Consider the following 13,608-nt stretch of genomic DNA (forward strand, 5'->3'; position numbering starts at 1 on the left):
ATGTGTATATATATGTATGTATATATATACATATATAAAGCTTGAATGTGAGAGCTATAAAGAACGGATTAAAGTTCATTTTAATGTTTTTTGTATGATTTTTGTCACTTATAACAATATTTAAATTACAATGGAAACTGACGGACACTTTAACGAGGAAGTACAGGCAGCATTCACAATAGTTTAGTCTGTGAAGTGGGGAAGTCAAGGGTCAGAAATGTCAGATTGGCTTTTAGACAAATGAAAGAGACCTCTGGAGACTTTAAGTTAAATAGAAATATGTAGACAAGGCAGCGTGCAATTTTTTAGTACTCCGCTTTTAATAGTTTGATCATGTCAGCCTGTAATCAAGAAGTTATAAAAGCAATACTGCTCTGACAAACTACTAACACCTCTAATCCAAAGAGCCTTTAGCAGATATCCAAGTACTTGAACCAAGAGGAATCCAGACCAATCTGGATGCCTCGCATACTAACGCAACAGAGGGGAAAACATTTTTATACTTATTCCAAGTTTTGACTACGTATTTTCGACAAAAGAGCGTGCTTTATATCGAACGGTTTTTATTCGGGCTCTCTGAAAAAGCTTAAAATACAGCAGATACCGACACTACCTTCTGCTACTGCAAAAGCCGAAGTGACACCTGTTAATTTTGTTACTGTCTTTTTGGAGGCGAGGAGGCAGATGTACCGGCAGGGCACGGTGTGTGGTACTTTCTAGACCCCCTCTCTACATTTCTTGACCTCCACCCGCACCCCAGCTGCCTCTCACAGCCCGGCCCTGGCCGGCGGGCCGCGGGTCACCGCCTCTGTCTGGCCAGCCCCGCACAGCGGAGCCGTGGGACCCGAGGCCATCCCGCCGCCGGCTCCGCAAATGCGTAACAGCCGCGCAGAGGCCGCACGTGAGTAGCGTGGGTCGGCCGGCGGCTCCGCTTACCCCCCGCCCCCGGCTGCGCGGGAGGCCTGGGCCGCTGTGTGCGAAGTTACGCCGGCCTGGTTGCCTCCTGCAGAAAAGAAGCCCTCCGGCCCCGGCTGCGTGGCCGACGCCCCGTAGCCAAACTTCCAGGTGCTAACTTCTTTGTCACTGGCTCTCCCCTGTGGCTCCTACGCACGCTCACCTCCTCCTCACTCCCCCTCAACTTGTAGAGTTGTCACGGAACCGTTTCACGCGAATAAATCCCCCGGACATTTGAGGCTTGCTCCTCTCCCCAAGGAAGCCTGCTGGATTTTCCCTGGGAGCAGGATCAGGCCCAGGAAGCTGTACGCGCAGTTACAAAGTTACCCTGGAGATGGAAAGCCGCTACCGAAGAAGTGATTGAGCTTTCAAAAGCTCTCAGCGCTCGGGTTTTCCTGATGTCCTGGAAGAAAAGATTAAGGTAGCGGTTTCTTTTCCCGGATTTCATGACTAGTTAGTATCTCCAATAGAATAGCGTGAAGTGCTACACCCTTTCCCAACAAAGCGGGTCATCACTCTCCGTTAACGTTTCCAGTATTACGCCCTTTATTCCTGCAGTACATAATGTGTACCTTCGGGACGTGCAGGCACGTTCTTTAAGGGTGCCGGGGCGGGAGCTCACGGTCCCCCTGGTCCCCGCCGTCCCCACGGGCGGGCGCTAGGTACCGCCGCGCCCGGCCCTATGGGCCGCAGGACACTGACATCCGCCTGACCGGCGGCCCCCAACGTGCCCACCCGGCTCCGTCCCCCACAGTGGGAGCCCACGGGGAACGCGCCGCCGTGGGCACCGGCCGCGCTTCTGCGCCCGCAGAGTTGCAGAGAGTCGCTGCCTTCCTCAGCCCCTCTTTCCTGCTGGAGCCCAGACTCCAGAGGAGGAAAGTGTGCGAAACTGCAACTGAGTGGCGTTGTTGCGCCGGCAGCGGAGGCTGTGTCCCCTGCACGCAGATCGGGAGCGGAGCTGGGGAAGCAGCTGGAAAATGCCCAGAAATACTTTCACAGCGGTCAAGCCCGGAGATCCCTGACTCCCCTCCTACCCCCGTCCCCGCCCCGCCAGCCCCATGGCCTGGCACCTGGCGCAGCCCGGCCCGCGGGCGCGGGGGTGTGAGCGCGTGTGAGTGTGCGGAGAGTGAGTGTGTGCGCGCGTGTGTGCGCGCGTGTGCCGCACCTGCCGGGCGATGCCAGCGGCCGGGCTGCCCGCCGGGGCTGCGCCGCGGCTCGCTCCCCCCGCCGCCGGCCGCCGCCGCTGCCTGCGCTGGGCATGTCTCTGGGGCCGGCGGGGCCCCGGCTCCCTCCGCTCCTCGGCTTATGGACGGCGGCAGCGGCGGCAGCAGCGCTAGCAATCAAGCGAGCGAGCGAGCGAGCAACCTGCACCAGGACTGCGCGGAGGAGTAGGAGTCCGCAATGCTTTGGCCTCAGTACTTTTCCTTAGCCTGTCGGGCTAACCAGGGCCATTGCTGCCGCCGCTGCTGCTGCTGCTAGACACACAACACACACCAACATCAGGAGGGGGAAAAGTAAGGGAGAGAGGAGAAAAAAAAAAATCCCAGGAAGATGGCGCCCACCAAGCCAAGCTTTCAGCAGGATCCTTCCAGGCGAGAACGGTAACACTTTCTCTTTATTGAACCTGCAGCAGCAGCAGCCGCAGCAGCGCCGGGCCGAGCCGCCGCCACCGCCGGGGGCCGGGGCTGGCTGCCATGCCGGGGTGGGGGGGACCTGCCGCCGGCACCCGCTGCTCGCACAGCCGGGCACCGGGAGTTCCTCCTAGTGCGTACCGCCAGCCGCACGCACACGCACACACACACACACACATACACATACAGACACAACACAGAAGGCGAGCCGCGCAGCAGCAGCCCTGCTCCGGCAGCCGCACTGCTGCCGCTTGCCGGAGCCGGTGCCTGGCGGGGCGAGTTGGCGAGCTGGGCGTGTGTGTGTATGTGTGTGTGTGTGTGTGCGTAGAGGCGGGAGCCCCCCCCCCGTCCTTAGTCCTCCCCCCCCCCAGGCGGCCCCCGCTGCTCTGCGGCCCCGGGGGCGGCGGGGCGCCGCGCCAGGCCCGGCTTGCTGGGCGAAAGGGGCCGGCCCCGCTGGTGTGGTTCAAGTGCGCCTAGGCCGGAGGGGTGGGGTGGGCACATGGGACACACGTCGAGCTGCCCCCGCCGGGCTGCCCGGCCCGGCCCCCCCCGGCGCCCCAGGCGGGTCGCGGGCACCGGCTCCTCCCGGGGTGGGCAGAAAGGAGCCGGTACTCGGCTAGGAGAGGCGGTGCGGAGGGGCCCGGGGAGGGAGGTGGGGGTGGGGGGTGTCGCGGTACCCCCAGGTTTGCTACCCATCCCGCCGCCTGCCCCATATACGACTGGGGGAGAGTGTTTGCTATTAATCTGCTCTGCTGGTGACACGAATTACCCGTAGCGGATTTGTTCTAGTGAAGTGAATCTTTCTAGAAGTGACTGGTAGGGAACAAGAGTACAAGTTCATGTGATGTTACTTTGTGATTCTTACAAAAAGTATCCGGAGCCCCACTGCTACGCTGCGGTGAGATACATGCCCGGAAGGAGAGCCGTCAGAGGGGTTGGGGTGGGCTTTTTTTCCTCCTGCCTCCTTTGGCGTTACAAGGGAACTTGAGGGTGAGAGGTGAGGAAGGTTCCTGTTTAGTTGTGAAAATGGAAATTAACATTTAGACAGCTTTTAAAAGTAGCTGGATCATGTGTTACTTGATTTATATTTCACAGCACAAGTGACTCTGGAAAAATATTTAAACAAAAGTAAAGGCAAGCGATCCAGGTTCATTTTAAGGCTTAATTTCAAACTTAGATTTTTATTTTTCTTTAAAGCACAATCAGCGTTTTAATACAACTTCCAAACAGCACAGTTTTTATCTAAATAGCTGTGCCATTCTTCCTCAGGAAGCAGAGTGCCCGGTATCAGAAAACCATCGGTTTCATAATCGCCCCTGAAGTGTTGGTGTGGCGGTGTTAGATACATTAGTATTAACTGTTGCACTTTGACAAGGCTATATGGATATCTGGCAGAATTTGGGGATACGTGTAATGGGAAAACAGAGTATCCTCAGAAGCCAGTGACTTCACTGAAGGATTTTCATCTTCATATATATATAATCTCCATTTTGGTGGCTGCAAAGACGTTTCTATATTGTGTTAATAATACTTACGGCAGCAGGCTTTTCTCCTGCAGAGTTCTTTGTTGGAAAAACAAGAAGTCCTGTCCCTCTCAACACACAATTCTGCTGTCTTCTTTCTGAGAATGGTACTATATTAGTGCTAAGTGCATTTGCCAGGATAGCTTCAGTAATCTCTCTAGCAGAAGCATATTTGTGTGCCATTTTGGGAATTTCTCTGAGATAGGAATCTTGAAGATAGAATTAATTTCTAGGGGAAACTTCATAGCCTGTGCATGAGTGCTTTCTTTATCACCTGTCTCCATTTGGCATTCGGAGAAGGTAAATCAAAGTGTGCGATTTGTTATTCTGCTCCACTTGAGAGCTGAACTAAATAACACTTGGTCTGAAATTCTGATTGAAGTTGTAGGAGGATATACTGTATTTAATTTAATGCCCTTTAATAGCATCTTCTTGTTCAGCTCTGATGCTGTCATTTTAAAGGTTGGATCGGAGTAGTTTTTCCCTGTAGGGAGTGGGAGGAGTAATCATTTCAGGGGAAAAAAGTAGTCTAAATTCGTAGAGCACTAGTGGCCACGAACTTGGCCTAGTGGCCAAGCAGTTGGTTTTTGCCCTGAGGGTTCGTGTTGCTATCACTCTTTACAATGCTCCAAACAGCTTAGGTATAAATATTACATGTAGAAGTTGATGACATTTTTTGTAGCAGAAATAGGGGCAGTCTGTTTGATCTTTAAGTAAAAGTTTTGGAGAAGGTTGATCAGTGTTTCAATAAACAGGAGCGCTCATGTAGATTTTACTGAAAGTTAAATCATGTGCACCTGAAGTCTTGCACAGAAGTATTTAAGCTGTCTTTGTACACATCCTTTCAGCTGTGGGCACTAAGCTATTTGAAGGACAGGCACATTCAGTACAGGGTTTTGCAATCTCTTCTTCGTTACTGCTATTGTAAAGTAGTTCTCAAGATTAAGAGTCCTGTAAGTGAGCTTCATGTACATTCTTTCTTTAGTCTTCACTTCTGCAATATTTAGGTAAATTCTGCTATATTTTTTTTTCAAACAAGGGTTAATAATTACAAAACAGGTGTCAACAGTAGTAGTCACTGATGCGACCAAGCACTTGAATTGTCTTGAGACTTTTTTTTTTCCCGTTTAGATTTGTTAAAGAATGTTTGAGAAGTTACACTCTTGTATTTATTTGATTTTCTTTGAAACTACGAGTGTTAACAAATTTTACAGTTACAGTAGCAGTTTAAGGCCTTTCAGTTGTGTGGATATGTAACCCAGAAAATTAAATAGAAGGAAGTGTCATGCATATGATATGCCAACATTGATTTGTAAAAGCATATCACAATACCAAGTGCTGTTGGTTTAAAGTGAAAGAGAAAAAAAACACCCCACCTTTATTTTGGTGTTTCTTTCTAGAGCATGAGCTTAAACACAGCAGTGATAAATGATGATATGCATTGTCTAACACTTGCTTTTATATAAATAGCTCCAGAAGATTGCTTAAATGATAATCGAAAATATGAAATAAGGTGGCCTTCATATCACAAGGCCAAGGGTCTACAAATGGAAAAACTGAAATAATGAAATATTTCCAAGGCAACAGACTGTCAACAAGAACAGTAATGCATGGACATATCATAGAGCTACCAGAGAGGATATTAGATCTTATAGCTCTAGAGCCAGGAGTTATAATGACCTTTATTAAATAGAGCCCTCCCACATTACAACAATCTTTCAGATTTCTGATTTATGGATTAGCAGTCATACTACTCTTCATAATTTGAAACATTCTCCCACCATATTTGATTTGCTGCACTTTTTTCTCCACTGAAATCATACATTATTTAGAGCTTACATGAGAGTATTGATCAACAAAAGTTATATTACATATTTTCAGTAACTAATGGGATTCTGAATAACAAGGTTTTGTCTGCAGCACTGCTTCTACTTTCTTTGAAGCACAATTGTTTTTTTCCCCTTATATCTAGTTATCCTATTCTGTACCAATGTGATCATCTTATATTCTGATGTTATTTGGTAAATAAGTTGTGAATAATTAGAGATTTTTGTTCACAGACCCCAGAACCGTAGGTGCTTTGAAGAGACTATCAGGCTATACTGTCAGCATTCCATCCCCTTTTATTAGTGTCTTACTTGTGTTTCAGAGTCTCACATACTGGCAGTTTCAAATCACATTCGTTTGAAACTTGGCACACAAGTTGCCAGCCCAGATGGGAATTTTACTGCAAGAGCGATGTAAAAGAGTTGCTGAAAAACGACATTTGAAGCATTAGTTTCACCAGCATCCTTCCTAAAAAGTACAATGCTTCAATAAATGTTTATTTCATAAAATGATCTTTATAATACTCTCTTTAATGGAAAATGTATTCTAATGTAAGAATTTTGAGTAACTGATGCTGACCATGAAAACGTAACTGTAGCCATTTTATTAACCCATCGAGCTCAGGAAGATGAAGATATTTTACAAACGTGGCAGAATTACATTTGATATCAATTAAGTAATTGGGTTTTTTAAATGTAATTTAATGTTGTGAGACCAGTTCCTGGAGTCTCATATGAATAAACCTTACATAGAATCAGTCCATCAGACTCATTTTACATTATTGTCACTAGTAGCTCTTGGAGGTGTTAAAAGTGCCTCACGTGAGATGAGATTTAAGCATTAATCACATTTCAAAATGAATCAAGTGAACTTCTGCAGGATGTCAACCTAGAGATTTATTTTTATATTCTAAACATAGGGTGCTTGTAAGGTACATAGCTGAAACTGCTTTTCCACTCCAGTCATTTCTTTCTTTGGTTGATTGGTTTGTTTGTTTATGCTTAATGTTTGGCCTCTTTATTTATTTATTAAAAAAAAAAAAAATTCCCCTCCAAAGAAGCTGCCAAGGATTTATAGCCAAGAGAGGATATGTTTTGAAAATTCACTTCATAATAATTGCATTCTTTGAGGAGGGGCAATTGCTTCCTATGTAATATTTATGTGACTGCTTCATGTTATCTTTAATATACAAAGTCCCATTAGCGTGAATGAGGTGTGCAACTTTTTGTTTAATAGGACTTTGCCTAATAAGGATCATTTCTAGTAATGCATTTTGGTGCACAAGAAGATGTACCATACTAAGGATATGATTGCTGCCATGTCTTATATGACTAGGGCATTGTGCTGTGACTGGCTTGAGCAGTGGTTTTGCAACACACGAAGTCCTAATCAGATGAATAGGGCTGTTGTGCCATTGATTTGAACAGGATTTTGGGTAGTAAAAGTACTTGTTAGTTTTGCATCCTATAGTAGTGTGTTGCACAGGACAAAGCAGGTATGGTGAGTATAGGATAGTATTTGTGCCTGTGACTTAACAGAACTGGACCAACCCTGTCCTTGGGAGAATACTGAGTTGAAGTTGTACCTTAATTTTTAAAAGGTCCCAAGGGAAATGATGTGAACAGTTAAAGTATACTACAGAGAATCATGAGCCAAGATGAAAGTGATTTTGCCATATAGTTCAGAAGGTGTGAATTTTTCACTTGGTGAAATCACAATGGTGAGCTTTAATGTACTTGGAGGAGGGGTGAGCTTTGCATCTGTGTGTTGTTATAAACTGTGAAAGTCTTGAGATGCACAAGTTAAAATGGGCTGTTCCTGAAGGAGATTCAGATCTCAGCCTGCTGCAGCTAGATACTGAGAGTTGCCCTTACCCGGCACTCTGCACACGGGCGAGAGTTAGGCACATTAAAGGACAAGTGATATATAAGCAAGAATTTGAAATGGCTTAGTGAGTGAGAGCAGTTTTGAACGTTTCCTACGGGGTATTTTCCCAGCCTTCCCTATGAGTTGCATTTTGGCCTTCCACTCTACAGTTGTATCTTGTTGTTTGACTGTTCTGGGGAACTTCTTACTGATGTCATACAGTGTCTGAAGAAGACTTTGATATTAATACTGATTTGGTACATCAGCTTTTCTTTGTGTAGCCTTGTGTAAATGCAAATGCCATTTTCCATGTTTTACTGATGAGATAGATATGCACAAAAGATTTCTGAAAACTAGCAGAAGTGGCAGAAGATGTCAATGTTAGCACTAGGAATAAAATTCCAGTCCCCATTTTGAGTGTGTATTCAAAGATTAGACTGCCTTCGTTAGAGGGATTTAAATTCCTTTACCGGCAAAACCTCTACTGAAATAAAGTGCTTTCAGCGGATGGCTTGATTGCTATTTAGAATTAGCTGTTAGCTTGATATATAATAGAAGTTCAGCACTTATGTTAAATAATTTAAGTGGAAAAGTACTGTTCCATTACCTGCAGGCATGTTGGGTTTACATATGTATATAGTGAACTTACAGGCTATAGTCTGAATAATACGTATGTATGTAATCTACAGTAATGTCCCCAGGGCTTGGGTTTTCTGAAGAGCCTATTGGATTTAGGCATCCAACACACACTGCATTTCAGTGAAAAATGGGCACCTAAATCCTATAAGCCCCTTTTAAAATACTTGCTTGGGAATTTTGGCTGAAACGAGAATTTAGAATCGACTTCATTACACATGACATTCTTTGAAACTCGATTTTATTGAGTGATGTGCAGTCTTTGAACAGTCATTTTGGATTAAATCCGAAAAGGTTATAGTTTTTTCCTCAAATTTAGGCACAAAACTGATATATTTGTATTAAAATGGGGGTGGGATTCCCCCCCCCCCCCCCCCCGTTTATGCGTCACGTTTGAAAGCCACCTGCAAACTGACATTTATGATCAGTTCACTCACAGTCTAGGCTGATGTGAGTTAGATAGCTCCTGCCAAAGCTGTGATTCATTTAGCAAAAGTACAACATACAAAGTTTTTTGAAAAAATTGCTCCTTAGAAAGCTGTGTTTTTACTTAGAGATGATGGGTGGCAGAATTCGTTCCTTTCCGGGGAAATAAATGTAACTGGGCAGTCTTCACAGGTCAAGGCTGAGGTCAATAAAAAGAACTGAGTGACTGACTGTACGTTTCTGGCAGCAGGATTAAGAAGGAAAAAAGTCTTTAAAAAGGAGAATAGCTGCCGGTAGTACTCAGCATTCAACCTTCACAGCTGGAAAAAAGAGAAAGTAGCTGATTTTATTTGTCTGACTGTAGTTAGATGTCGGATTGGCATGTTTGCTTCACCTTTGCATAAACGACTAAGAGTGTGGACGTGAGGTTCTCAAAAACAAAACACCAAACCCCCAAAACCTTCGTTGTGAACAAATAAGAAACAAACCAAACCTGTTCTCTCTTGGTAAGCAGCAAACAGAGGATGAACCCAAAAAGAGAAACAAATGCTTTGGGCTAACTTAGAATTCCCTCCCTCCCCTCCCCTTATTTATTCTGTCTGAGTTGCTGTTTGGTCTTACAAGAAAACTTGTATTTCTTGTGGAAAATCAAAAGTACAGTCATTCCTTTTTCTTTCAACAACTGAACAAGCTAGATAAATGGTGCTCAAGGAGCAGTGTTTGAAAGATCCAAGTAGTTTACTAAAGTATCTTAATTAATTGGATGTTCACTTTAGTAGTGATGTTTCCTGTTTGTAGGCAGTACTCTGCAACAAGAACATAGATTTGATATGTAAATAATATATATGACTTTACAAGGCAAATTTTTATTCAAGATCTATTTTTACTAAACAGCTGTTTTGGATTAACAAACAAGAAGACATAAATGAAAATAGAGACTTCAGATGAGAAGCACAACAAAAGGATGCAGCAAATTCCAGACCTTTCAAATACATATATACTGTTCCTTTTATCAGTCATCCTACTTACACCCAGATTTCCAAAGAGGTGACATCTTTCCTTTTATTCCTCTTTTAACAGGAGGGGAAAGAAAAAGCTTTTATGCAGAATTGAGATTTGAAAACTCTCTTTGAGAGCAGTTTTCCGAATTTTCTGTGTTGTGTATTACTTCTCAAGAACAGAATAGGGGACTGCAAGATGTAACAAACACAGCAAATCACATCTTCTCCCCCCTAGAATTGCTTCTCACACTGAAAATACATCTTTAGAGTCATCCAGTATTTATATTTTGGATTTAGGAATATTTTTTGTAGTTGTGATTTATTTTTAAACTTTTTTGTTTGTTTCTTAATGGTTTCCTGATACTACTGCAAAAAAACCCCACAACAAACCTTATTCATTCTTTTTTTTTCCTTTTTCTTGTAATTAAGTATATTACTTCTTCAGTTCCAATAGGAACAAACTCAAAACGATGAAGTGAAAGTGTCTCCTAGCAGACAGAGAATGGCAGAATATTCCACCTGAGAAGCAAAATAAGAATGATTCTGTATTTATTCTGCATGTTACTAATTGTGAGGGAAACTTTAAAGCCAGTCCACTGTATCCATGCATACTGCAAAGTATTAGCAAATGTTGTGTGTTAGGTAGACACAGCGTTTGTATTTGCTTGACAGGAAATAATGCCAGTTGATTGTCTTCAGCAAGCTATAAATGTCTTACTTTAGATAAAGTTAAATGTAAATACATGCATTGGAATGGTGATTTTTTTTTTCTCTCTTTAATGCTGTGAGGGAAAAGCAGGCTCATCCTTTTTTTTTTTTTTTTTTGCACATTTTTATTGTTCTGTGTAAATGTAATTTGTTAATCCTGTGAAATTTGTCATAGATAAATTTGCTTGGATTATCTTGTCACCACCGTATCTGCATTCTTTTGTTCATTGCTTATTCATAATTTAACAGTCTGGCAGTGAGCCTTTTTGGGATGCTCACAAAAGATATATGACCTCTACCAGCTGCTACTATAACCTGCAGAATGCACAGCAAGACATTAGAAACGTGAGGATTCCTCTACTGATTAAAATGCTCTTCATTTAAACAGTCTGTTGGTAAGAATCTCGGGAATCTTTGCGGAGAGCAGTTTTGATTTTTCTTTTCTCACAAAATTAGTTCTAACTTTTTCTTGCCCCACCCCAAGTGGGAAAACTGATGTTGGATCTTAAGGTGATGGCTCTTTGCTTTTGGATGGCCTAATGAAAATTAAATCCTTCATCATATGTGCCTATGTATACATGAATGTGCACGTGCATACATGTGTTTGCATATACCTCTCTACCTATGCACATGTATGTAATTCCTGCCATTTTGTGGTAGGAGAAATTAGTACCCACATATGTTAATTCAAAGCTAAGTCTTCTCTTAGGATATTTTGCAGCACGTATTATTATCCAGTACTAATTTACAGGAGGGTCTTCTGATTTAACCCCTCTTTAGCCTCAGTGTCTTACAGATTGTGTTGTGTAAATACTCTATATTCTTCAGTGCAAGAAAGACATTAAATAGAATGTTACTTGAAGTGTAACAACGTTTTAGATTTGCATTATTCTCCTGACTCAGTTTAGCATATAATTTTTTTCTTCCTCCCTCCCCCCCCCCCAGTCTTATCTGCAGATCAGCTTGTGAGTAATGGCTAGTTTTTACCTCCCCTTTGTGCTGGCACATGATTATAGTTCAAAATAATTCATTGCTAATCCATGCAGTATTGGTTCATCTCCATCACTCTGTTTTGTGATTAGAGCCTCAGGCCTGTAAGAACATCCTTCTGCACAGTTTTCTATCCTGATTTTCTTTGATTGCACCCCATATTTTAAATAGTTCTGCCATTACTGTTCGCCTGCCAATCCTTTTGTGCCATTCAAAATGTATCAATTATATGAAATTAATATTTTGGTGGAGCTATTTCATGAGGGTTTGTGGAAAAGTGCTTGCTTTCTACTGCACTAAGCAGTAGTGTGTATAGGCCTTGGTTCACCTCAGCCAATGATAGAAATCTGACTTGAGTTTGTCATTTTCCCCTTGCCAGTCTGAATTTGCTGTGTACTTACGTGCATTAGGTGCCTCAAGAAGTCCAGGATCTTTCAAAGAAACACTGTGTCATTTGCAAAGAGACTCTGGTAGAATAGTAACTACAGCCTTGTCATTCTAAAGACAAAATTTCAAGCAGAGCTGGTGTAAAACAAAGCTGACTGAAAGAACTTAAAAAATACATTGGGCCTGATCCTACTATGATCTCTCTGGCTGAAGCCACAGTTTATTGGGTCAGATGCGAACTGATAGGACATTAGAGCTGGGCTTATATGATGTAATGATATCGTACCCTGATCAGCTTTAAATGTAATATTTCCAGATTATGAAGTAAATCCATCATTTTATTTCATATCAAATAATGCTAGTTTTATGAGAAGGTCATCTAAAAGATTTTTCAAGACTTTGTTTCAGTATTGAGTACTGCTGTGTTCCTTTTAATAATTACTTTCATCTCATTGTAGCCGTGTGTTCGAAAGTGTAGGTCAATAAGGATGATCGCATTCAGAATTTCATGATCTGTGTAGTGGAACAAATTGAAAGCAAAGCCTGTATCAATCACTGTGAAGGGAGGGTTAATTGTTACTGCTTCTCAAGCCTCTGGACAGATAAACCAGTAATGAAATACTTATTGCTCTGATATGTGAATGGTTAAGGATGAAACAATGAAAACAGAAGCAGTCTTCAAAGATAACAACAACAGCAAAAAAAAAAAAGGCAAAGAAAAAAGAATACTCTGGACTGAAGTAAGATACTGTGTATGCTGTGCATTAATATTTTAAAAGTTGGTGGGTTTTTTTTCTGTTTTAATCTAATGTAGCCTTCTAGTAATGATGTAAGACAGCAGAGGGTTTCTAAAGCAGCTATAAAATGCCAATTCGAAATCTTTTATTATGCGAACAATTTAAAACGGTTTACAGGCAGTCTGGACCTTAGGTAAAAGTAACATTTCTGGCTTTAAGTGTTTTCATTTCTTTTCTTTTTTTTTTTTTTTTCCATGTGTGGTACCGTTAAATGCCTTTTTCTGCCCCCTCCCCCCCCTTCTTTAAAAGCACAGCTGTATTTACTAAGCCGAGTATGTTTTGTTGCCTCGTGAAATCGTTCTGAAGCATTTTGTCTACCAACCAGAACTCTAACGGAGTGTTTAAAGATAGAAGCAGCAAAATAAAAACGAGCTCAAAAACAAATTAGGATATTACAGTAAACATTTAACTATTTCTAGAATGTGAACTTACACATTTTAAACATCTGTTAGTTACTTATACGTTGAAATATATGCAAAAATATTTAGCCAAATTGAAGTCTTAGGCCCATGACAATCATCTCAACACAGTGGGTAGTTCTGAAAATTAATGAGAATGATAATACTGTAAAGACTGTTCCAGAGTTTGCCCAAATTCATTATCTAAGACTCTTGTTAAGAACATCTCAAAGAATTTTAACCAGGAAAATATATTAATGTTTGAAAAGCATTTTTTCAAAACGGTGATTTATAAAAGTATAATGGAATTATATATGCAAGAGCTATAGTTAGAAACACAAACAACACAGAAGCAGCACAGTTATAAAGGAACATTCCCCTGTAGCTAGGCTGTTTGGCTTTGATTTTGTCCCCAAGTGTCAAGCTTTCCTTTGTTTTGGGATGGAGGAAATGAAAATCTGAAG

General features: G+C 42.5%; 1 protein-coding gene across 10 annotated transcripts in view; it reads left to right on the plus strand.

The window, feature by feature from the left end:
- The window catches only part of NPAS3 (neuronal PAS domain protein 3), a 665,104-nt gene that overhangs the window by 1,797 nt on the left and 649,699 nt on the right, over window positions 1–13,608 (plus strand). For 4 of the 10 annotated variants that reach the window (XM_064148558.1, XM_064148655.1, XM_064148599.1 and 1 more), the window contains exon 1: window positions 2,260–2,555. The exons of 4 other annotated variants lie outside the window; for them this stretch is intronic. In XM_064148558.1, coding sequence (XP_064004628.1) covers window positions 2,506–2,555 — 50 coding nt within the window. In that variant the 5' untranslated portion in view covers window positions 2,260–2,505. Of the gene's footprint in view, window positions 1–1,196; window positions 1,376–2,259; window positions 2,556–13,608 lie in introns of those variants that run through there. 2 more of the 10 variants (XM_064148574.1, XM_064148615.1) reach the window with 1 other exon arrangement.

The sequence above is a fragment of the Pogoniulus pusillus genome, chromosome 1 (assembly GCF_015220805.1).
Source record: "Pogoniulus pusillus isolate bPogPus1 chromosome 1, bPogPus1.pri, whole genome shotgun sequence".
Classification (NCBI taxonomy): domain Eukaryota; kingdom Metazoa; phylum Chordata; class Aves; order Piciformes; family Lybiidae; genus Pogoniulus; species Pogoniulus pusillus.